Here is a 23,109-nt window from a genome sequence, read left to right as displayed (position 1 = left end):
AGTTTACTTATCTAACGCTATTCTGCTTCGTTGTCACCCACTCCTAGACTCCTAGACATTTTGTGCTCCTCCGGTCTCTCGACCCTCCTCGGTCTCCTCCGGTCTGTCAACACTGGAGCAGAGCGCCCCGCTGCTCCCTCTGGTGGTCCACGGAGGACTTGCAATTTTTTTCTTTGAGCGCACAATTAATACTTTGACCATTCTGCGATCCGTATCAAAATTTAGAGCAAGAAATATGGAGGACATAACAATTAATAAACACAGATACATGTATTGTCCTTTATTGAGGAGTTCAAGAGCATTACACTCTAAACTAACTGACCACAACACATTTATCAAGACAACCGAATAGATGTGACTAATAACGAAGGGAACAAGACAGAATCAATGTTAAAATATTGTTGCCATTATTTTTGTCTGTTGATGTTATAAACAAATCAACTGAAGCCAGGTGACTTAAAACAAAGGGAACAAGACAGAATCAATGTTAAAATATTGTGGGATTTCTTTTTGTCTGTTGATGTTATAAACCAAAACCCAAATACAATCGTGGGGGGCAATATTGCAGGGCACGAATAAAAGAAAAATCAGGTTAAACATTGTGAATACATTTCCCTGGATGCCTGCTTCACTTCTTCCTGCCTCCTCTCTCTTTCAGGGCCAAGTGAATGATTGCACCATTGTTCATGTTGTAGTAAGCCAAGGAGTTTGAATCTTTGATGAAAATACCCTAGAAATTACAAAAGACAACACAATTAATCAATTGCAACCTTAAGAGATGAGACTGTAGATATTCAAAGAATAAAAATATGAATTACCTCGTACTGTAACTTCTGTTTTCCTGCAGCCATGCCTGTGGCCTCGTGGATTTTGACTTTGATAACAGATACCTAGGGAATACATTATTCACGTTACAACTATGTACTCTAGCTTTAGAGACAGAGTATGAACCGTTAAAAGTAAACATAATACCTGGTCCGTTAGTGGAACGGTGAAGTTGAGCACTTGCCCACTTAGCTTCCATTCGGTCTTGTCCTGCATGTTAGGAACCTGGACTTTAACCGCCACAGGACCCTGGAGTCGAGACAAATGTATTATAGTCAGGTTCAAGGATATCATGGAATGGGATGCCAGGGCTTTAAACACGGTGCCAAAACACAGAATAGTCTAACCGACCTTGTTCCTGCGCAGAAACTCCTCTTCGGGCATGAGGTTGTCCTCAGTCTTCATCTTCTTGTTCATGGGTTCATCGTCACGAGGAGGAGGTGGGTGGGACGGGGGTGCGGGGGCCGGTGGCTGGGGCACTGGTGGGGCGGGGACGAAGGCTGGCGGGGCAGAAGCAAGATGAGCATCAGCAATCAGGTATTGGCCATTGCACGTCATCCACCGACAGATATTGAACCTAATGCGTGTCCCCTATGCCAATATGGAGTCAACTGTGGCACAGCAATGCTCAGCTAGGATGTGATCCTCCTCATCAACTGATGAACTAACCCTCACAAAGAGCTATGGGAAATTCAAAATGCTATTTTTTTAAATATGTCATTGATCGCCAACTACCCAATTTCAGAACACACCTACACAACGAAAAGGGTTGAGTTGAACAAGATTCATGGCTGATGTACATAACATAATGACAATGTCAACAATTAACCTTTGATCTTATCCAACTGGCCAAATAAAATCCTTTAAAAGTTAGGCTTTGATTTCAAACTGATTTGCTTTATCTAATTATAATCATTAGCATGCCCATTTAACTCAACTGCTTCACTTTTAATCATCTATACATCTTCTCTAATACATAATTCATAGATTCGATTTGCATTGCATAATATCCAATTTGATACATAATATCTATCCTATATTAATCCAATATCGGCATCTGCCCTGAAAAAAACGATAATCGAAAGTTCCCATATTTCTATTCACTTCAAACACAGCAATAACAACGTCTTTCTTACCAGAAGGGACCACCATAGGAGGCGGCCTGGGAGCCATGATGTGGGGGTTGGAAGGAGGCATGGGCACCACGTTGATGCGGGGATTGTGCATCATTTGCGGCATGGGGGTTAGGACCTGCCCGGAGGCCAGGCGCACCACGGGGGCCATGGGCGGCCGCGGGAGAACCGGCACGGCAGAGAGCAGGGTGGTACGCACCGGAGGCAGCATCTGGACATGAACATTTAGCGTTGATGTTTGTTACACTACAATCTCATCCAGTAGATCTTAGGTAAAGCATCATTTACAGTAGCGCTGACGCAACATTTATGGAGTGCACAGACTGTCCTAGCATGGCCACGGCATGTCTATATTAGCCATAACGTTGCCATGGACGAGCCCATAGAGCCCTAGACTCTGGTACTTCACATGCTTCGCTGCGTGGTCTGCATCAAAACGCTGCATGAGCCAAGAGCGTCATTTTGGATAAACACTGGCTCATGTCGTTACGCAAGGCGACTATAAATACGGTTTTACCAAACAAAGATTTGTCCAGATGGTGTGAACTTACGGAAGATTGTGGCCGAGGCACCTGCATCGGGAGATTGGGTCTGGGTAGGATGGGGGAGGAGATGGGAGGCTGGTGACGGAGTTCGTGGGGCTTGCTGGGGCCAATCTTCTCTTTGCCGTCATCCTCTCCCACCAGGCCCTTGGCCTTGTGGATGGCCTCGATCTGCTCCTGCAGGGTGATATTGGCCTGGGCGGCCTGCTGTGTACGCGCCATGCTACCAGAATGACCGTCCCAAGTGACCTACGAATGGGATGAAACGGACACACTAAGTACGAAGTCACAGATTCAAAACAAAATGGAGATCATCGGCAGAGTTGCAATCTTTTGAGAAAAGTGTGCTCTGGAAGCTCACCTTTTCCTCTGGCTTCTGGATCTCTTCCTCTCCGATCTTCTTACCGATGGCCGTTTCTTCCACACCAAAGATATCGGTACGCCTCTCGGCCAGCTGCTTCAGGCTGCTCTGAATGTCCTGTCCCGGGGCGTACACCTCGTCCTCGATCTGCCTCTCGCGGATGCTGCGGTCCCTCTGCTCCAGCCAGCGGGGGTCCAGCAGGCCGATACGCATGTGCTCCTGCATCTTGCTTGCCTGGATCTTCTCTCCGGTGATGGGCGAGATGAGGTACTCATCCGGGGTTGTGGCCACGGGCGCAGGCTTGGAGGCTGAAACAAGGGAAAGTATTATCCATCATACACCTCCTGGGTCAACCCACCCCCAGCAGGTACTACTTGGTGCACCGGTGAGCTTTTTCCATGGTCAAATCAAACTACTATCTTTCTGTGTAGACCATGTCAGTGTATGAACAGGAAACACAGACAATAACACTACTAACAAGTGAAGCGAGGTGTTAAAAAGGGGTGATTTTATACCACTAGGTGTGAGTGTGATTAGCCATTACAAGCCTTATCAAAATCTGCCCTTTTCTGTGTTTTTCACAAGTGGGAGTGTCCACCTACATGAATGGATAAGCAACCTTTGTAACAGGCCACTGAGAAGGCTGGTAGAATGGATTAAAACTAGACTTTTTAACCAGAGGATGATTAACCAGAAAGGTCATTTAAATTTAGTCTGGGATACCTTTGGGGTCGTAATCCTTGCGGATGATGACCTGATCTGGCGTAGGAGGCAGCGGAGGGGGCATGGGGTTGTCTGGGGGAAGAGGAGCCTTCATTCCGTCCTCCTCATCATCAGATCCCTGGAGAGATCAAGGAAGGCATTACACACTGGCAAATCAAGTGTTCAATCATATTTTCCTGTATTCATAAAGGGTGCCTTCTTCTTCCAACCTCGTCCATGTCCTGCACTTGGGTGTCCTGGTCCGGCTGCGCAGGCTGGCCATTATTGCGATCCTCGCGCCCGTCTTCGTCGTCATCGCTCTCCACCTCCATCTCAACCTCCTCACTCTCCCCAAACTTGTCGTAGCGTTCCTGGATGAGGATGCGAGCGCCGAGCTCTTCAGGTGTGGTGGGTGGAGGGAAGTGACCTGAGGATTCAAAATTAAACAAATATATGAGAAAAAAATATGACGTTAATTTCATGCCTATAATATTTTCCTACACAATAGCTTGGTCTCAAAGCCCAGCCAGCCGCCGTCTTAGGGGACTATTCTGCTTCGTAAAAATAAGCTTTCATGTGTAACCGGGAAGGACAGAAGGCTACAGTTTTGTTACTCAATTACAATATTCATAGGGGGCTCTTAATGACTGAAACTCATGACGGCACGTCGGGTCGAATCCTTTTTGAGTCACTTGATTGGCCCCTGCAATCGGAAAATTTCAAGTTCATCAGGAGACCACTGATCACAATTTTAGGGCGTATATCGGCTGACCATGCTTGGTGTCCGATCAATTGGTGCACCACTAACAGAGGCACCTTCATATGTCAGTGCTATGAAGGCTGCAGCCAGGGCTTTGAGACAGAGCTAACATGTCCAATGAGTTACATCAGAACCTTTGCTGAACAGTATCGGCTTCCACCTACCCTGCTCGTTGGGCTGGAAATCCACAGTCTCCACCACAACAAAGTCGTGCCAGTCGATTTGTGCATAGGCCACCCTCTCCTTCTCCCTCTCCTCCTCTTCCTTCTTCCTCTCGCGCTCCTGGAACTTGGCCCACTCCACACGGTACTTCACCTAGAAATAGGCAGAGTTACAGTCCCTGGTGAGCTGTATCCCAACAGGAGAACATGTTTATACATTCAAAGTGGATGTAGTTAATCAACCATCAACTACTGACCCTGTTGGACAACTACTGTGTCCAACAGGGTCTAACGGCTTGACAAACGAGTCATCAGTGTTTTACTCAGTGTTCTATATGTTCCGGACAGAATTCTGTGCCACTAAATGAACCATCATGAAGGAGTTGATCATGGTCAGTGACTGCTTTTGTATTACTATTGGACTATTATTGCATCATTACGGTGAAAGTTCATGCGCCAACATGTAGGTGCAACAACAATGTACTACATTTGCTTAGGATGCAGCATGTGCGGTAATTAATCCGAAGGATTTTACAGCCATAAAGGTTTTATTTACATGATTACATGGCATCCACCTCACCGGTTGCATTTTATAATATGTAGCCTGCCGTTATATTTATCAATCAAGATGGGTGAAAGTGTCATAATTCAAAAGGTAGCCGTCTAATTGGATATTTCATGTAAAGAGTGTCGGACCGGGACAAGAAGGCTAACATTGGTGATTGATTATCAGGCGGTGATTGATTCTATACATCCCGCCCGAATGAGGTCCATTGACAGATTTTTCTTTTCTTTCTGTGTGTACCTTTAGATGGACACTGGATGTAAAACAAACAGCAATGTGTTTGGGAGGGCAGATGGAGATAGGGAGGGGCTTTATTTTGTGTGGTTTTTAAAGGTTCTAAATAAATAATTGTTGAAATTGAGAAGTTATAACTTCTTCTTTACAACTGAAAACGCTAGTGACCGCGGCCTGAAGGCAGCAGATGTTAGAGGTCATCACGCTGCAACAATTTGAATGAGTGAAGCTCCTGGGAGCCGGCTTACCTGGTCCATCACATCTCTTGGATTCTCCGCTTCCCGTTTCATCTTTTGCAAGAGGCCCTTGGGTGGGATGAGGATCTACAGCAAGGGGAGACGTGGAAAAGTGGTCAATCCAACACATTCGCCGGGTGTATGACGTCAAAAAGTTTTGTAGCTTTTGATCTGCTTACCTTTGTATACTGCTCAACCAGCTTGGTGAAGTAGTTGAACAGGCTGTGCTGGGGCCGTAGGAAGTCAAACTGGTAGTTCCTTTGCTCTTTCTGCATGAGCTGGGTAAGAAACTGACGGCCGTTACGGGCAACAAACTGGGCGGTGAGCTTGACGACGTCGAGGTCAAACGCAGAGATGGACGGAGGATCGGCGATGAACTCAAACTCAGGGGGCGGTTCTTTGGGGATCACTGCCTCATGAATCACCTGGGACTGCAAAAAATGAGTTTGACAGTTACATTTCAATACTGGATATTGAATTTCACATAAGTATATTTATTGGAATAGATACAGCCCTAACGATAACGCCTTCTACTTTCAGGCCCTGGGCTATGATAACATAATAACAATTTTTACTAAACTTGTCATTTTAAGGATACTAAAATTATTAATATTGATGCATATGCGTGTCTGTACCTTTTGAGGTTGCTGCTGTGACTGTTGCAGGGCCTGCTGTTGCATGACCTTAGGCACCGCTGCAGATGGCTCCTGTCCCTTGCCCTCCTTGAACTCTGTGACTTTGTGGCGGTAGTAGGCATGGTAAGGGTCGTTGGGGTTGAGGAAATTAAACTTGGGATTGTTGATCTCATTCTGCCGAATCCTAGCTTCAAACTCGGGTCCGTTTCTGTGAAATGGCAGCAGTCGTTAGTTTATCATCAAATTACACATTTAAAATATATGACTGCACAACATTATCGGGAGTATCAAACCTGGCAACAAAGCTGGCTGTCTTATCGACGATGTTTCGGACCTCTGGGGGCGGGTAAATAATACCAACTATAGGTTTAGTAGCTGGTGTTTCCTCCACAGGTTCATCATTCTGGTAAGAGACAATATAAGTTATGAGATACACACCAAACAGGAAAACGACCAATTCTTTACTAAGAAACAATTTGACGCCCAAGGCAATACAACACAGCGTATTACTAAGGAGGCAGACAAAATAATGACCAAAACTTTTTTCACATCGTCACAAATTAAGTGTAAAAAATATATCTCATGAAGAATATAAAATATTAAAGAAAACACTCGGCATTACAAAATGCAGTGCACATTAACCATTAATTTCAGTCTCGTTAACCTATGAAGGGTAACAATAGCTCATTACAACGGAAACTGCTCCAACTTGGGATGGAATTAAAACCAAATAGCATATTTCACACTGTTTCTCTCGCTGAATGGTCAGCGACGTTAGCCAGCCTGCTAGCCTTACCGGGATGTTGGGTTCAGGCTGAACGATCGCTACAGGCCCGGGCGGCATGGCTGCTTCTTTGTGTGGGGCAGAAGGTTACCTGCGAAAAAATAAGCACCCACCGTTTTCAGACGCGATGGAAACGTTTACAGAACATGGATAAAGAACATTTATAAGAACGTTATATAAACATTTGCTTCAGCCACACTAAAGAACTTACCGCGTCGTGTGTTCGTCAGCCCACTCTCAATGAAGGTCAACTACTTCCGGGATCACAACGCTAAGAATGATGGGACTTGGAGTTCTTTGTGGAAGTCGCTATGGAGATGCAGCGTCAACAATCTACCAGCGAGGAAGCGTTACTTCACTGGGCCTACCCTCTATGGATGGGTTAGGAAGATTAATCTCAGTCTTCGAAAATGAGTCCTTTTCTAGGGAGTCGAGATAGTGTTGAAAGTCTCAGAAAAGACCTCATCGACCTCCAGGGGGCCATTCTGGAAGTGTTCTCCAGGACGGGACCTGTACGCTGTTCCTCCTGGAAGTTCCCTGACAAGCTGTCATGCAACCTCGACCTGGTCTCGCTGCTGGAGCAGTATGACCACATTGAAGGGGATGATGAATTCAACCAGTACTCCTACATTGTATTGCTGGAGCTGGTGATTGACAGGTAAATGTCGCAACAGCTCATCAAATTATGAAACGTACAAGGCCATAATTAATAGTGTCTCTCCCTCTTGAGCAAGGCTATTGCTGCTGCTGCAAAGTTTCAGTCTTTATACGGTGCAGCTGAGGAGCGGACCAAGCAGTGAGCACAGTCAGAAGCAGGGATGTGTGTCAGTCGGTCTGATTGTCAGGCATTATTGGAGTAATTTAATTGAACTTGCTAACCTAAAGGTACACCAAGCATTTTTTAACCTACCGTATTCATAAACAAAACATATGCATTTGGTTGTTCAACATTCTTGAATTGGATGTTTTTTTCCTTTAACAGGATGCATTTAAAGAAAGCCAGGGAGCAACTAAAATAAATCCAAAGGACTGTGAAGAAAAAAAACACTCACTGTCTCTTTACTCCGGGAGTCAATCTTCACGTGCATCTTTATTGTCTTCTTCAAGTTCCCTCCACTCCTTTGCAAATAATGAAGTCAACGCTGTCCCCACCCATCCTAATTTCCGTCCCTCACCTACGGTTCTCTGCACCCCCACCCGCAAGGTCAGCTGCCAGACGGTGGAGTCGTCTCTCGTCCCCTGTGACGCCTGCGATCAGGTGCAGTGTGTGTTGAGGCAGACCGGGGACTGCCTGGTGGAGCTGTGTCAGAGCGAGGGCCTGCCCTCCTCCCTGCAGCCCCTCCTGGTCGCTGTGGAGGACACGGTGGAGCTTGGACACCTGAGCGCAGGTGACCTCGCCCAGTGGGCGCGGGAGCAGCGGAGGGATATGGGTCGGCTGGGGAAACACCTCAGGGAGGTGCGGGGGACAGTGCAGCCTCTCACCGATAGGCTCACCGCCGCAGAGAAAGAGGGGGGAAAAGCCAAGGATCGGTTGGAGAGAGCACAGGAGGGTGCGAAGAAGGAAAGGGAAAAGTACCTCGCCAGCAAACGCCAGATGGAGCTTTTACTGCGGGAAGCGCAAAGGTCCGTGACAGAGAAAGAGAGGAGGCTGCAAGAGGAACAACAACGCCTGCTGAGGAGTACAGTGACATCCCCTTATGTTGTAGAGAGAACCCATAAGCTTGTTGGTTGGTTATATGTTTCATGTTTAATGGATGTTTTGTTGCAGGTAATTCCATTTTTGAAGACCAGATATCTAAATTGAAAGAGGAATTAGCTGCACAACTGGAAAGTTTGAATACGCTGGGTAAGTTGTTACATATTTTTGTTAGGTTTGTGTTTGTTATGTTTCATTCTGTGTAAATGTAAAACACTATTTTGGACCATCATATTCCCTGGTAGAGAGGGAGAAAGGCGGTCTGGTGAAGATGGTGAAGGCCTTGCGGACAGCAGAAGAGGCCCACCTCAAGCTGCAGGGAAGGACCCAGCTATTGGAAAGTCAGATGGCTGACATGCAGCTCAGCCTCAACAAAGAGTCTTCCAAGTATCAGAGCGCTTGCCATCAACAAGTGGTGAGTGGTCCAATCCCACCGGCTTTTAGATCCTCTTAAAAACTTTCTTGATTACATTGAAGCAGTTGAGCGTATTCAGTCAGTATTCAGATTTATCAATCAAGCGTTTGATTTTCAGACTATTGAAAATACAGTCAAACCTAGAAAACCTCTCCATGGTGACTAGATCAACACGTTGTGTTGAGGGTTCATCCTGGTACCCAATGCTCCTTCCAGTCCATGCAGGCCCAGGAGAAGTCCTTGGTGGAGAGGATGGAGACTCTAGACCAGGAGCGGGAGGAGCTGCAGAGCCAGCTGGAGAAGAGCGAGGCGCGGCAGAGCCAGCTCCAGGATCAACTGAACCACGTGACAGAGGAGAAGAAGACACTGCTGGATCAGTCCGCCCCCCAGCAGGTGCCATTCCAATCGCTATCTTTGTGTGCAGACAATATCAGTTCATTCAACAGGAAACACAGACATTATACACAATTAACACAACAAACCATTGCAGTTAAAAAAAGTTGTAAACCAGATATACACCATCTTTGCAAGGCTAAGGATTGTAGGAAATTAAATACAGTTTGAGGCGCCAGGCTATGTAAAGAGTAAAGAGTAGTTGGATGGGGGTATGAACAAAGCTTGATATGGCAGGCCTGGTCGTCAGTAGATGTGCCCATATCTGCTGCCTTAGGTGAACCCTTAACCTTTGCCTGTCTTCTGTGGATGCTGGTCAACGACTCAACGACCGGTATCATACAAGTACATCTCTCCCTCTTCTTTCCCAGGTCTTGTGCGCTGAGCTCCAGGGGGAGAAGGATCTGCTGGAGGCTCAGGTGGAAGAGCTGAAAAGCATCGTGGGGCGTCTGGACGGAGAAGTGAAGGATCTCAGCCACAGGGAGAGACTGCTGGTGGCCTTTCCAGAACTCGCCACCATGCACCTGACACAGCCTCAGAGTAAGGCCTTGTTGTTTATTAGTGTAAATGCTGTAGCATTCACACTCTAGATATTGAAATCTTTATTTTTATTCTTCTTCCGCCCGTTTTTTGGTCGCTATGATCGCTATCTATCAGCGTTATTCAACTCGTTCAACTTTTAAACTATTCAGCTTTTTCCACTTTCTTTTAACATGGGAGTCAACCATTTCCTATGGTACTTTAACTGTTTAAGACGTAACTAAATCAATTTTCAACCGTTTACCTTTGTTCTAACCATTTAACAAATTTACACACTTGTATCTTCCATGCTATCCAAGCGGAATTTCGATATCATTTAAACTTTCTTCAGAATCAGTCGAGGTCAATTTAGTTTCAAACCGTCATATTCATTTTCTACATTTGGTCCCATTGAAGCCCATTCTGAAACTTCAATTACTTAAGACATCGTGACTCAGTAAATTTTCTGCCGTTTACCATTCAAATGAAATTTCGACAGCATTCATACTTTTTTCAGAATCACAGTTTTAGTTTCAAACCGGCATAGTTTTCAGTTGCTCTCATTGATTTCCGTTGACGCCAGAATATGAGGACGTTTATTTTTCAGTTGCTTCACAACAATAATCTGTGTTTATTTGTTCATCATCTGTCTTTGTAAGTGACTAGTTTCTAAAGGCCTCAACCATAAGCAAGTGTTCATTTATTTCTACTAAATGTAAACAACTTTACAGCCTAGTTTGTATGAACTACAAAATACACTTACTAATCGTTTTTTTGTTGTGTTTTATCTTCCGAAGGCTCAGGGAATGTGCTTTTCGACATGGAGCAGCAATTAGAGGCCAACCACATCCGAATCGAGCTCCTGGAAAAAGAAAATACAACTTTGCGCAACAGCCTTGTGACACTAAATGAAAGATATATTTCTACTATGGTAAGGTATTAGTTACCATGGTAATGCCATGTCATAATATGTTATGTATACCAATGTTTCCCCCTTCTGACACGCTGTTATCACGTGACCTGTTGATGACTGAAAGTGACGCTATCACCTAATAATAGTATAATATCACTAATACTCACAATTAATTGTAGGGCTCCTCACCTGAAGAACCTAAGTACAGATCACCACAAACACCTCCTTCGGGGGACCATCGAGTAGAAACCAAACAGACACAGTGTTTCAGTTCGCCGTAAGTCCTTACTTGCTCGCATACAGACTCTCTTGCTGTAATGATGTGATCACATCAATGCTTGTGATGATCATGGGGTATATTGCTGCTGTGAAAAGCTCACTGTGTGCTGACCTTTCCTTTTTCATCACAGGCAGGGCGGCAGCAGTAGAGCAGCGCAGCTGAAACCCGACCCGCGAAGGGGGGCAGGTGGAGGAGAAGGTGGCCCAGATTATATTGGCTGGGGGGACGATTTCTCATCCATCGCCACCACTCGAGCCAGCCCCACCGCCTCCCGCTCCTCCCCTTCCTCCGCCCTGCTGCTGCTGAACGGGCACATCCTCCAGAGCAAAACAGGAAGAGGACGAGGTTCCGGGAGATTCAAAACATTAGGTCAAACACGCCACGCCTACCTGGCGGACCGTGCTGCAGCAAACCGAGGGAATAGGTGAAACCTGTCTGTGTGTGTGAATGTTACTGTCAATATTTAATGTTACACCTCACTGCTACATTAACAGAGCATAACCATTTTCATGTCATTGGGTTATTATACATCAATTCTATTATCAATTATATCAAATTTTTAATCAGTGTCTCATTTTATTTGGTTTTTCGAAAATGGTTTGACTTCTCGTAGCGTGTAAATGTTATGGTGTTGCATGTGGATACCTCTAGTGACGCCACAGTGCACATGTTGCAAAGAGCCCTATCAGGTAGCAGTGTGCAGTGGTGCATTAAAAGGACTGGCTTCAGTGAATGACTTACATTAGAACTAAAGAACTAGCCCCGAAAGCCTTGGATGTCACAAACAATGCCACACAGGTGGGCGGGCAGATTGGTTATCAGGCTCTTCTGCTGTGAAATGACGTTCCCATGGCAACCTAAGCGCATGACATTCGTGCAGTCTTTTTCGTTAACTTTTTGGAGTCGTCTTTCCACAGTGTTTCGAGAGAAAACACGAGAGGGTACACACACACACACACACACACACACACATTTTCCTGAAAGTTATATGTTCCTGTGTATATTTTGAGTTTCACTTCGCAGATGAATGATATTTGCAAATGGAAATGTGAGCTGCTGATTAGTAACCCAAGTAACGTGTGTTACCTGACCGTATGACAAGCTTCTAATCAAATGTATGAGAGTAACTTTTCAGTGCAAAACAAATCTCCAAGTACTCATGTCTGGCAATAAATTTGAGTTATGATCAATTTATTCAACTAAACATATCAACTTTGAATGACTGATCCCCTGATTTAGTTGAACACATTCTCAAGAGGTTAATCCTTAAAACAGTTAAGCTGCAACATCAAGCATGTAATTTGTCTTGGCATGTGTCGTTAATAATTATAAAACAAAACTTATTTTGTGGATTTTGATTTTGAAATCTTAATTAGCTCACTTAGCAGACATTGAGATAAAACATGTATAATTATGGCATTGAGCATATATATACATACATATTGTGTGTGTATATTGTAGGATTCTGCAGTTTGCTAGAAGTCTGCGCCATGATCTTGAATGATGCTTAAAAACATTTATTTAGCAATACAGTTGTAACGTTATACAACAGAAAGTTGAGATTTCAATGTGAGATTACAGAGAGTACTATTAATAAGTAAGAACATTTTTGAAGAACTTGCTTTTAACTGTGCTTGCTGGCACAAATGATGAACAGCGTTTTAAATAGGTGACAAAATACATACAGACAAGAAGCACAGCAGTGCCAATGCCGAGCTAACAATCAAAGTTACATTGTGCAATATTGTTAAAACATGGTCCTTTGAAACTGACTGTTTTACTTTACAGAACAATGCCCTAATACATTGTTTTTTGTTTAATCATCTATGTTGTGGTACAGTTAGTACATGCTTATTTCATTTGTTTGTCATTTAAAACACTGAAATGATACCATGTGAACTGTTCTAGTAAATACGGAACAAATGAAACCGCAATCTCGTATGCTTTGGAAGTCTCGCGCACCTAAACATTGTTAAGGCCATTGGTTTTGTGTATCACAACAAAAATATCCATCACATATATGGATCATCTAGAAAGAGTGATGTTATAAACGGGTCCCATCTGGGTGAAAGAGGGCCTTGTCATGGCCATGGAGGAATAAACAACTAGACAAAAACAGCTGTTGAAGATAAACAAAACAAAAACCACAACAAAGTTAAGTTCCCTAAAGCGTGTTGTTTGTTATACTGTTATTTCAACGTTTTGTCACGTAGCGTCACACATGCACATGTTGATTATCTAGGTCAAACTGCCTAGCAGCAGACAGGACTGCCGGATTACAAATGCCGCAAAGGGGGATGAGAGAGGAACCACTGACAAAACAACATAAGCCACTGTCTGCTATTATTTGAACTGTATGGACATTCTAAGCAATAGATTTGTGCCCATAGAAGGGTGGGTTGCCATTTTAATGATATTTGGGAAAACTTGGGAAAAAAAGTCTTCAACATTAAGTTCTCTAAGGGGTCATGGGTTGAGAGTTAAGGGATTAAAACAGGGATTGAATTCCCAATCACTTGTCTAATTAACACAGAACAAGTGATGATATGGATGTATGTGCTGTAAAATGGCCTTATTGAAGCATCTGTGAAATTACAATAGAAAAAAAGATATAGTATAAAAATAGTATAGCGTTTATCATATTTGATTAACTTAACTTTGGTGGGAGAAACCCGGGGACGGACTACACATTTCAACCAAGAGAAAGACACATGATTGTTTCTTAGGATCAATGTGAGTGCAAAACATTCAAATAAGGAAAATCAAGTTCTATAATTTCAACAAAACATGCTAGAAATATAATAATGAATAATATAAAATATAAGAAAGTCCAACTTTTAATCTCCTGTCCAGCATAGTGTCCTTTTGGTCATTTTAAGATCAGCATCCACTGAGTATACTTGACAGCACAGAGTGCAGTTTGTCACAAATAAAGCACCATATAACTTGCAAACACACTGAGACTTTGACAAAAGTAATGCTGAGAACGGGTTACATGACAGGCAAGGGAAACAGGAAACCCTAGAACGAAGGAGCTGGTTTAAGAGGACGGTTTTCCACACCTGAAGAGATAGAGAGATATAATAACGTCATAAAAGCTCTCTAGGTTCCAATATAACACTAAATGTTATATATTAATAATATTCTAAATGTGCTTCATGGGGACGCAGCGGTGTGCATCGCCCCGTTCTCCTCAGTGTGGGACGTTGGTATATGCAGAGCAGACAGAGAGAAAACAGTGGCAGTACGGAGTTCCAGGGACAGGCACACAATAGAAAACAGGCTCATCGAGGGAGCGGCTAGATGCAGCGGTACAGAGAACGGGGGACACGGATAACATTGGCCCGCTGTGACGGATGACGTGGCATGGATCACGTCCTTCCCGGTTGCTCGGCAGCTGTGGTGGTGGGGGTTGTGGAGTTGTTGGCGTGGTGGGCCGAGGGGTCCACCTGTCCGTCTGGCTGGACAGACTGCACCGTCTCCACCAGGCTCCCGCTGGGCAGAACCACATATCTGGCTGCCATGTCTTTGGGCTGGAGCTCCCGCATGCCCTCTTTGCTGTGCCAGATGCCGTAGCCGAAATACACACACAGACCTAGAGAGAGAAGGAGAAGAAAACTATGAGCAAAACACAAATCTCACTAATGCAGGCATCGATCAGCGAGCCGAACCTAATTCTAATTCAAAGACATTGAAGGACCTGTGTCATTGGTGATTGCCTTGGTGGCTGGTGACACCGTGGTGTTAGCCAGTCGAGGTGTAAAAGCCATCCTAATGCTAAAGCCGTTTATGGGAAATGTTGCTTTCTCAAGGGACGTGATTACTCAGGCTAATCCAAATGCTCTGCCTAGTTAAACGCTCAGGATATATGCAAGTTTGAACCTTGCTGTGGTCAGACAGGCGTGTTTAAATGGTTTACTGGTGCAGAGAAGAGCTAGGCTAATAAGAGTTAATCGTGTTCTCCCACTTATCCTATATTAAACAGCCTTATAATCATATATGTGAGCAAGCGTCTGTGACCGTTGACTAATTAGAGGTAATTTCACTCATCTCCACAGGGCACAGCAAAGCTTCATTTGATATTTAATTATTAATGAGGCAAACATGTTTTTTTTGCTTGAACCTTCAATAAACTAAATAATTATATTCCTACTCAATAGATTCCATTCATGAATACTGTTGTGGGACCTTAAAAAGGTGTACATTTGCATAATCTTAAACTCGAAAAAATAATAATATTACAATGTGGACAAGCATTGGAACACAGAAGATGAAACTTTTAGTTTCAAAACTGAAACCTCAACCACAAATCTCATCATGGGGTGTCTGAGAATGGGGTAATGTGGTATTTCAAGTAAGAGAGCGATCATGAATTCATACGATTGTGTTGAGTTATACTGCAGATTCTGTTACCTATAGCGATCCATATGGCAAAGCGAACCCAAGTGAGGGCGCTGAGTTTCAGCATCAGGAAAACATTCATGAGGATGCTGAGACCGGGGACCAGCGGGACCAGGGGAACCTGGGAGAAAGAAAACACGTCATGCTTTAAAGCGGCGATCTACAAGAATCTCAAAAGATCTCTATTTGAATAAACTTCAGCTGAATCACTATCATCCATGAGGCAACACCATGGTGATTGAGCCTATGAATGGCAGCATAATGAATTGTAAAAACTGAGGTGGCAGGTGACTCTCCTTCCATGCATTCAGATCCCAAATGGCACAGTTATTGACGTGTTTTCCATCACCTAGCAGTGGCTATTCCCCCAAAGAGGGCATGGCCGATTCCCTAAAGAGAACTAAACAGAGTCCTCGAGGCCTGCCACTTTAAGAAGGGGATGTGAGATCTGTGCTTCTGCAAAACTTGTATCGTAAGGTTGACCCAAAAATGGAGTCTGCCAGACCTGTGTCTGGCCGTCTTGTAATACTTTAGTACTTCAGTGTCTTCGCCTATGGTTGATTCACATAACCTTTGTTCTGTGCTTTATGACCGTTTCATATTTAAACAATGGGAGTCACGGACAGTCCTGTAGACCCCAAACTTTACACACATAGGTTACGGCACAGAAAATATCAAATTCAGAAAGAAAATCATACTATAATATTGCAAAATCTCCTGCCGACTCCCATCATTAGCTTTACGAAGAAGGGTATATTCACTGTCTAATATAAACTGCCGGCCATTGCAATTGGGTGAGCAGAATGATTTACTTTAGCAGGATGATCAGGTCATGTTTGCTATTGTCCAGAGTATTTGCTATGAATCACCATAACGTGTTATGGTGATTCAACAGTAACTAACCTGGAAGGTTTTCTGGTTTCTCTGTGGCTCGTGGGCCCAGATCAACAAGAGGCTTCCCAGGAAGGCCACACTGAAGATCCCCAGCAGCGTGACAAAGCTCCACAGCGGCAACTGCAGCTGGCTCCTCCCAAACTCCACCACGGCGCAGAGGGACACGGCGCTCACCATCATGGCCAGCACGGAGAAGGCCACCACCTCGCCCGGCTCAAAGTCCCCCACCACCCTGCCCAGGTAGAGCTCCCAGCGGGCCCTCAGCTGCCCCACGCCCCGCCGCTCCTGGCTCTCCGACCTCTCCACCAACTGGAGCTTATCCGAGAATGACTCGTACTCCTTCATCTCCCCCGCACCATCGGTGATGGTCTGGGTCTCAAGGGCCACCGGGGAGGGCGCGGCGGCCGGGTTGGGAGAGGTGGAGGACGTACCCTTGGCACTGGTCTTCTCCGGCTGGAAGCGGAGCACAATCACGCTGGCCGCTACGAAGGTGTAGGCGAGGAGGGTGCCGATGGAGAGGAACTGGACCAGGGCCTCCAGGTCGAATATCAGCGCCATGGTGGCCATCAGGGTCCCAAACACCAGGATGGCGTTGACGGGGACCTTGGTGATGGGGTTGACCCGGGCGAAAAAGGAGAAGAATAGCCCATCTTCCGACATGGCGTAGACGATCCGAGGGAGGGAGAAGAGGTTGCAGAGGAGCACGGTGTTCATGGCTGGAAGGACAGAGTATTATTATAGTATTATGGGTCAGACAGAGTACTCAGAGAATATATGTACTTGAATCAGATCATGCCGTTGTAGGTCAATTGGACAAATAAAGGAACACTTACCACAGATTGAGCCAACCGCCACAATAATTCCAGCCCAACTGTAACCCCTGCGGAAGAAAGCGTCCGCGAGAGCCGAGTTGGGGTCCAGTGAATGCCAGGGTACCATGAGCGTGAGCACCATGGAGACCAGGATGTAGGCTGTGGTAGCTATGGCGAGGGATATGGCTGTAGCGATAGGGATCGCTTTCTGCGGATTCTTGGCCTCTTCACTGGAGGAGGCGATGACATCAAAACCCACAAAGGCATAGAAGCAAGTGGCTGAGCCTGATAGTATTCCAGACAGCCCGAAGGGGGCAAAGCCTCCCTCTTTCTGGCTCCAGTTGATTGGGTCGGCCAGCATGAAGCCAAACACCAGGATGAACGCTATGACCGCCATGCTAATGACGGAGAAGATGTGGTTTAGGTAAGAGGACACCTGCACCCCAAAGGAGATGAAGAAGGAGGCCACCACCAGGATTCCCGCCGCCAGGAGGTCTGGGTAATGGGCGAGGAAGGGGACGTCCCACTGCATGATGTGCGTCTGCGTGAAGTTCTGTATGGAGTGGTTAAAGATAGAGTCCAGGTAGCCGCTCCACGCCCGCGCCACCGCCGCACCGCCAATCATGTTCTCCAGGATCACGTTCCAGCCAATGAGGAAGGCCCAGATCTCGCCCACGGAGACATATGTAAACATGTAGGCGGAGCCCACCTTGGGGATGCGTGCACCGAACTCTGCGTAGCAAAAGGCGGCCAGCAAGGAGGCGATCCCGGCGAAGAGGAAGGAGATGACCACGGCCGGGCCCACCATGTCTTTGGCCACGGTGCCTGTGAGGACGTAGAGGCCGGAGCCCACCATGCCGCCCACGCCCAGCAGGGTCAGGTCCAGGGTGGACAGGCAGCGCTTCAGCGACGTGGCCATCATGTCGTCGTCCAGCGTCTTCAGGCGGTTCAGCCTCTGGCAGAGGCGCACCGCCGGCGCACAGCCGGTCGCACACGTTGCCATAGCTACGGAGTTGAATGGACAGTGACTGGGCGGGGTTGTGTTCACACGATCACCTCGTGCCCATGCCCCTGAGGAACGCAATCCTGAAAGAAACAAGGCACAACGAAGTTAGAAGGATGTGCTTCTGGGGAGCCCCGGTGGCTCACTGTGTAGAGCGCGTCCATATGGGCTCAGTCATGACTGCAGCAACCCGGGTTCGAATCCTGCCCCTGGTCTATTTCTGCATGTCCTCTCCTCTATCTCCCATACCTTCCTCTCTATCTACCTGTAAGGCATAAAAATGCAAAAATTAATCTTAAAAAAGCAAAAAGAAAAGGATTGGCTGTTTTTTTCCTACTGGACATTATTTTATTGTAAAACTGTTGGTGACCATAACAATGGTTTTGTATAAGGAGTAGTTTTTAACAGCAAACAACTACTGTCAATGGGATACTTTCTGTTTTCAGTATCTATGTTAACAGAAATATTGAATGCTCAATTGCGTAATGCAAAAAGGAATCTTATCCAAATAGACACAATTGTTTAAAAGACAGCAGTCATACAAACCTCCTGAAATACCAGTCTTTTGATTTAATACAGACACACACACACGCACACACATATATACACATAGAAATAAATTTTAAGTTATCTTAAGCAAATATATAAGACTACTTGGAATAGGAAAATGCAATCAACTTGGAAAAGTTAGTCTATTTGCCCCCAGATGGCTCAATTTACCCCTAGGCGGGGGCAAGTTGAGCCACAATACCACTTTTTTGAGAAGTCATATTTTCACAGACCTATGTCATAGATGCATTCCTATCATTTAGATTGACATGGTACATCTTGAAATAAAGGTATATGTTTTCATTTTACTTATTTTTCCTTGCCTATAACATGAATAAAAATTGGCTCATATTACCCCACTCTCTGTATATATATATATATATATATATATATATATATATATATATATATATATATATATATATAATACACACACACACGCACACACATATATACACATAGAAATAAATTTTAAGTTATCTTAAGCAAATATATAAGACTACTTGGAATAGGAAAATGCAATCAACTTGGAAAAGTTAGTCTATTTGCCCCAAGATGGCTCAATTTACCCCTAGGCGGGGGCAAGTTGAGCCACAATACCACTTTTTTGAGAAGTCATATTTTCACAGACCTATGTCATAGATGCATTCCTATCATTTAGATTGACATGGTACATCTTGAAATAAAGGTATATGTTTTCATTTTACTTATTTTTCCTTGCCTATAACATGAATAAAAATTGGCTCATATTACCCCACTCTCTGTATGTATATATATATATATATATATATATATATATATATATATATATATATATATATAATACACACACACACAAACACACTTACATACATAGGCCTACATGGGACATTGGTTCTTTGTAGACTGTAACCAAAAGTCGATAGTTTGGCTACGGACGGGCCTTCTAAAAGAGGCGGACGATAAGCCGCTCATCCTCTTCCCTGTAGAGATGCAACATCCGATGACGGCACTCTAATGACATGGCGACTCACCTACGAGATCCTTACGCAATATTTTATTCTACAATGTGATAACGCCACTATCGCATACGAATGCAGCGCAAAATGAATTATGTTGTCACAATGTTCAACACAATTCCTATTATTGTTGTAATAGTAGGCCTACGGTAGGAAAACGAATTGCGTATGGACCGACCCGTATGGACCGGACCATCGACCCGACCTACGACGACTCGATGCGCTTTCATCATTCACGGTTATATTTGTTATAGTATCCTTCTTATAGTATCCTTTCTTCAAATTCTAACAGTTCCAAATTTTGCCGGTTATAATTTAGGCCTTTTCTGATAAAGCCTATACAAAACAAACACAATCTAAAAATTTAATAAAAACATAAGTCAGCGAAGGTACATATAGATATATATATATCTTGTTACCTCTATGGGCTGAGTAGGATAGTTGGTCTCGCGGGTTGGAGGGGCTGTGGTGCGGGCCTCTACATGAATGAACCTCTACAGGAGGATCATCCTAGTCCGGGAAGGTGCGAGTGCGACCGAACGACGTCTACCCTGAACGCCGCGTCTGAGCAGGTTCTTAAAGGAACAGTAACACCGTATCATCCGAGAGGAGTGGAGAACCTGCCCTGGCTTCCCACTAGCGGGGAGCTCCCGTTGCATGATGGGAGCACGCCAATCGAAACCCTTCTAATTAAGGGTAAATGGGAGTACCCCGCCCTGCTTATATAATTATTATGGAGTGTCTATTGTCTACCTATTTAACCCTTTTGGCCATTACATACATACAAAATAACTTCAATTCCTTCAGTTTACCAGTATTTATTTTTCAAAAATAAGACCTTTGATTCAATGGTTAACTTATAATGCCAGGAAAAATGCCAGCAATGACTGGTTACAAAATAAAAACATTTATACACAAATACTTTTAAACAGGAACTCAAATCCATCTGGCAAGGCATTTCCATTCGCCATTCACTGCCCATTGGCCTGGTTGTGTACCGTCTTATCTTGTGGTCGGGTTGACTTCTCTACGCAACGAGGAACCAATAGAAAGTTTAATTCCACCGGGACTCCGCTCTGAATCACCAGCTGAACCGTTCCACTGAGCGTTGAGGTGAGCTGCACCACCGTGTTCAGGTGAGCTGCAGATCACCGTGTTCAGGTGAACTGCACCACCGTGTTCAGGTGAGCAGCAGACCACCATGTTCAGCTGAACTGCACCACGTGTTCAGGTGAGCTGCAGAACACCGTGTTCAGGTGAGCTGCACCACCGTGCTCCGGTGCATCATGTTACCGATGGGGATGCGGTGATGTTAAATTCAAGACCGAATACAACCACCATGCAGTACGTGTGGCTGCCCAGGCAGGAGATCAGGGCTAGTTGGCTCCATTGGGCGTTCAGCTCAATAGCAGAAGCCTCCCGACTGGGACTCCTTCTGCTGAAGCTTGAGAATCAACTCCAGGAGGTTCATCTGCATCGTTAACTCCTGAAAGGACAGAAGAACATAAAACCGTCAGAGCCAGATTGGTTAGCGAGTGAACTAGCGCCATCTGCTGGACTCATGCGACAAGTCTGTTTAACTTCCAATTAAACCAATTTCATACGGATTAAGAATTAAACATATTTCCAACGGTTTGAGATTTAAACATGAGGACGGAGGAGAAACCTGGGGATTAGTTGTGATGAAGAATCCGGCCACTCCAGCCGCCTCAAGGGTGTTCTGCTGGTCGATCACCTTCTGATCCATCTCAGCCACTATCTTCTTGTCCATCATCTTCTGCTCCTCTTTCAATCGTACCTCCAAAGCCTTCAAATTAAAATTCAACCGGCACTATGTCACTTTTGTCAGAAATCAACAACTTCCCCGTTCTACACAAGCCAACCAGATTTAGAGAATGAAGAAAAAGCTTAGTTTATGGTTTATTCTGTAAAACTCATAGTTCCAAACCCTATTGTAATAAATAACCTCCAATACATTAAGGTTAAACAGAAGATCACAGTCATCCCATATTTCCATGTGGCTGTGCCCTCACCTCGAACTCTGCTTGTTGAGTTGGTTTCAGTAGGGCCAGGTTGTGCGGTTTGCAAACCTGCAAGGCAGCTTTGTGCTTCTTCGTCAACTCTTGCTTGAGTGCTAGTTACAGAACAAAAGCACAAAATATGTTAAACCACGCGAAAATATACACCGTAGCAGTTCCTCGATCTCTTTCGTTGAAACGGGGGCCAACCTTGATGCTCACAGTGCAGCTTCTGCCTCTGATTATACAGGTTCCTCTCGGTGAGATGCTGGATGTCTAGAAGCCTCTGCACAATCTCATACACGGTGCCGTCGATGAGCGCCAGGGCCAGGTCACTCAGCGTTGTGTAGGACAGACGCTGTTGAAACGAGCTGTCAATCAAGGAGAAACAAGCCAGCAACGTGATTGCGATGAAGGATTATCGTACATCCATGTAGCCTTCATTAAAATACGATAGTTTTACCCATTTCTAAATATATTTCATTTCTCTGGAGGTTGTAAGTCACCTGGGTAGGTCTTTGACGAGGGTCTGCAGCTCAGATAACAGGTAGTAGTGGCGCTCTTGTTGTTTGGTGGAGTCGCCCTGGCCGAAAGGAGATCCTGACTGAACATCCATTCCCCGGGTCTGGAAACACACCGCTAAGTTAGTCACTTGCCGACCAAAATATACATATAACATAATCTTTTGATTAGCACAAATTAGCTACCTTATTTTGGCCACTGACTATTGTACAGTGTCCTGCATATTTCCGTATTCTGCCAGAATTTAGAGAAGTTACAAGAACATTTCTCAGACGCAAAAGCACAACAGCAAGAGGACCCCGCTCAGCAGTGGGCAGTCCCCTTTGCGCCTGTTTGGAATGAATCATTAAATATGTTTTTATTTTCTTATTGTTATTTTTAAATATTTCAAAGACCCAGGTTTTATTTTTCGTTGGCTTTTCTTTTTTCGACGTTTATTGTGCTGTTGTCTGATAGTAGACGTCACCTACACGCCACCGCTAAAACCCTTTCCGGATGATGGACACAACGAGCTGCAGTATTCAACTCCCCGCAGGGTGGCGCATGATGTCATGAAAAAACGTCTCATCACCTTACATATTTACCACTATGGTTATGGATTAGAACAATTAATAGGCGACGTTCATTTCTGCATTGGATAGGAAATGTATTCACAAGATCCCAAGGTATCCAACATGTTGAACCGACATTTGAGATAATTTGTTTTAATTTCTTTGTTTGTTTGTTTAAATTCTCCTGAAATATGCATTTCTGATTAT

At 44.7% G+C, this 23,109-nt stretch overlaps 5 protein-coding genes across 7 annotated transcripts; 2 read left to right on the top strand and 3 right to left on the bottom strand.

Annotated features, from left to right (window-relative positions):
• Nucleotides 1-628: 628 nt before the first annotated feature.
• On the bottom strand, nucleotides 629-7,256 carry sf3a1 (splicing factor 3a, subunit 1). Its single transcript, XM_056591534.1, has 16 exons — nucleotides 7,150-7,256; nucleotides 6,951-7,029; nucleotides 6,448-6,557; nucleotides 6,155-6,362; nucleotides 5,699-5,950; nucleotides 5,532-5,606; nucleotides 4,488-4,638; nucleotides 3,794-3,990; nucleotides 3,585-3,702; nucleotides 2,862-3,169; nucleotides 2,510-2,749; nucleotides 1,962-2,169; nucleotides 1,177-1,325; nucleotides 973-1,074; nucleotides 819-890; nucleotides 629-730 (listed from the first exon to the last, which is right to left on the bottom strand). The coding sequence occupies exons 2-16, from the start codon at nucleotides 6,996-6,998 to the stop codon at nucleotides 629-631; spliced, it is 2,340 nt and encodes a 779-aa protein (XP_056447509.1). The 5' UTR covers nucleotides 6,999-7,029; nucleotides 7,150-7,256.
• On the top strand, nucleotides 7,227-7,600 carry LOC130383763 (coiled-coil domain-containing protein 157-like). The gene has a single exon (XM_056591542.1). It carries the CDS (start codon nucleotides 7,349-7,351, stop codon nucleotides 7,598-7,600), a length of 252 nt encoding a protein of 83 aa, XP_056447517.1. The 5' UTR covers nucleotides 7,227-7,348.
• Nucleotides 7,538-13,238, top strand: LOC130383761 (coiled-coil domain-containing protein 157-like). 2 transcript variants are annotated; one of them, XM_056591539.1, is made up of 8 exons: nucleotides 7,538-7,596; nucleotides 8,707-8,784; nucleotides 8,880-9,049; nucleotides 9,266-9,442; nucleotides 9,814-9,982; nucleotides 10,759-10,892; nucleotides 11,054-11,151; nucleotides 11,285-13,238. In XM_056591539.1, the coding sequence occupies exons 3-8, from the start codon at nucleotides 8,906-8,908 to the stop codon at nucleotides 11,580-11,582; spliced, it is 1,020 nt and encodes a 339-aa protein (XP_056447514.1). In that variant the 5' UTR covers nucleotides 7,538-7,596; nucleotides 8,707-8,784; nucleotides 8,880-8,905; the 3' UTR covers nucleotides 11,583-13,238. The 2 variants fall into 2 exon arrangements, with proteins under 2 accessions (XP_056447514.1, XP_056447513.1); XM_056591538.1 differs by lacking the exon at nucleotides 7,538-7,596 and having other exon boundaries at nucleotides 8,649-8,784.
• slc7a4 (solute carrier family 7 member 4) lies at nucleotides 12,368-20,514 on the bottom strand. The gene is made up of 5 exons (XM_056591536.1): nucleotides 20,231-20,514; nucleotides 17,283-18,347; nucleotides 16,459-17,165; nucleotides 15,568-15,676; nucleotides 12,368-14,749 (listed from the first exon to the last, which is right to left on the bottom strand). The coding sequence occupies exons 2-5, from the start codon at nucleotides 18,262-18,264 to the stop codon at nucleotides 14,526-14,528; spliced, it is 2,022 nt and encodes a 673-aa protein (XP_056447511.1). The 5' UTR covers nucleotides 18,265-18,347; nucleotides 20,231-20,514; the 3' UTR covers nucleotides 12,368-14,525.
• Nucleotides 20,515-20,609: 95 nt separating this feature from the next.
• dgcr6 (DiGeorge syndrome critical region gene 6) lies at nucleotides 20,610-22,840 on the bottom strand. 2 transcript variants are annotated; one of them, XM_056591540.1, is made up of 6 exons: nucleotides 22,537-22,688; nucleotides 22,336-22,454; nucleotides 22,052-22,200; nucleotides 21,845-21,945; nucleotides 21,478-21,618; nucleotides 20,610-21,297 (listed from the first exon to the last, which is right to left on the bottom strand). In XM_056591540.1, exons 2-6 carry the CDS (start codon nucleotides 22,443-22,445, stop codon nucleotides 21,214-21,216), a joined length of 585 nt encoding a protein of 194 aa, XP_056447515.1. In that variant the 5' UTR covers nucleotides 22,446-22,454; nucleotides 22,537-22,688; the 3' UTR covers nucleotides 20,610-21,213. The 2 variants fall into 2 exon arrangements, with proteins under 2 accessions (XP_056447515.1, XP_056447516.1); XM_056591541.1 differs by having other exon boundaries at nucleotides 20,613-21,297; nucleotides 22,040-22,200; nucleotides 22,537-22,840.
• Between the last annotated feature and the right edge of the window lie 269 nt (nucleotides 22,841-23,109).

Source organism: Gadus chalcogrammus, chromosome 6 (assembly GCF_026213295.1).
Source record: "Gadus chalcogrammus isolate NIFS_2021 chromosome 6, NIFS_Gcha_1.0, whole genome shotgun sequence".
Taxonomy (NCBI): domain Eukaryota; kingdom Metazoa; phylum Chordata; class Actinopteri; order Gadiformes; family Gadidae; genus Gadus; species Gadus chalcogrammus.
The sequence above is the reverse complement of the archived record's forward strand: the minus strand, read 5'-3'. Positions and strand labels throughout refer to the sequence as shown.

Bases quoted from the DNA above. Each gene is read 5' to 3' on its own strand.
- dgcr6 (XM_056591541.1), bottom strand. From the start codon at position 22,698: ATGATTCATTCCAAACAGGCGCAAAGGGGACTGCCCACTGCTGAGCGG. The intron at 21,619-21,844 runs GTGAGGGCACAG...TTTAATTTGAAG, and splicing joins CTCAACAAGCAGAGTTCGAG to GCTTTGGAGGTACGATTGAA. The intron at 21,298-21,477 runs GTTTCTCCTCCG...CTGTCCTTTCAG, and splicing joins TCATCACAACTAATCCCCAG to GAGTTAACGATGCAGATGAA.
- slc7a4 (XM_056591536.1), bottom strand. From the start codon at position 18,264: ATGGCAACGTGTGCGACCGGCTGTGCGCCGGCGGTGCGCCTCTGCCAG. The intron at 17,166-17,282 runs GTAAGTGTTCCT...CTGTCCTTCCAG, and splicing joins GGCGGTTGGCTCAATCTGTG to CCATGAACACCGTGCTCCTC. The intron at 15,677-16,458 runs GTTAGTTACTGT...TCTTTCTCCCAG, and splicing joins GAAACCAGAAAACCTTCCAG to GTTCCCCTGGTCCCGCTGGT.
- sf3a1 (XM_056591534.1), bottom strand. From the start codon at position 6,998: ATGCCGCCCGGGCCTGTAGCGATCGTTCAGCCTGAACCCAACATCCCG. The intron at 4,639-5,531 runs GTAAGCCGGCTC...GCCTATTTCTAG, and splicing joins CAAGAGATGTGATGGACCAG to GTGAAGTACCGTGTGGAGTG. The intron at 2,170-2,509 runs GTAAGTTCACAC...GTTCATGTCCAG, and splicing joins TGCCTCGGCCACAATCTTCC to ATGCTGCCTCCGGTGCGTAC.
- LOC130383761 (XM_056591538.1), top strand. From the start codon at position 8,682: ATGTTTAATGGATGTTTTGTTGCAGGTAATTCCATTTTTGAAGACCAG. The intron at 9,443-9,813 runs GTGCCATTCCAA...CTTCTTTCCCAG, and splicing joins ATCAGTCCGCCCCCCAGCAG to GTCTTGTGCGCTGAGCTCCA. The intron at 11,152-11,284 runs GTAAGTCCTTAC...TTTTCATCACAG, and splicing joins ACACAGTGTTTCAGTTCGCC to GCAGGGCGGCAGCAGTAGAG.
- LOC130383763 (XM_056591542.1), top strand. From the start codon at position 7,349: ATGAGTCCTTTTCTAGGGAGTCGAGATAGTGTTGAAAGTCTCAGAAAA.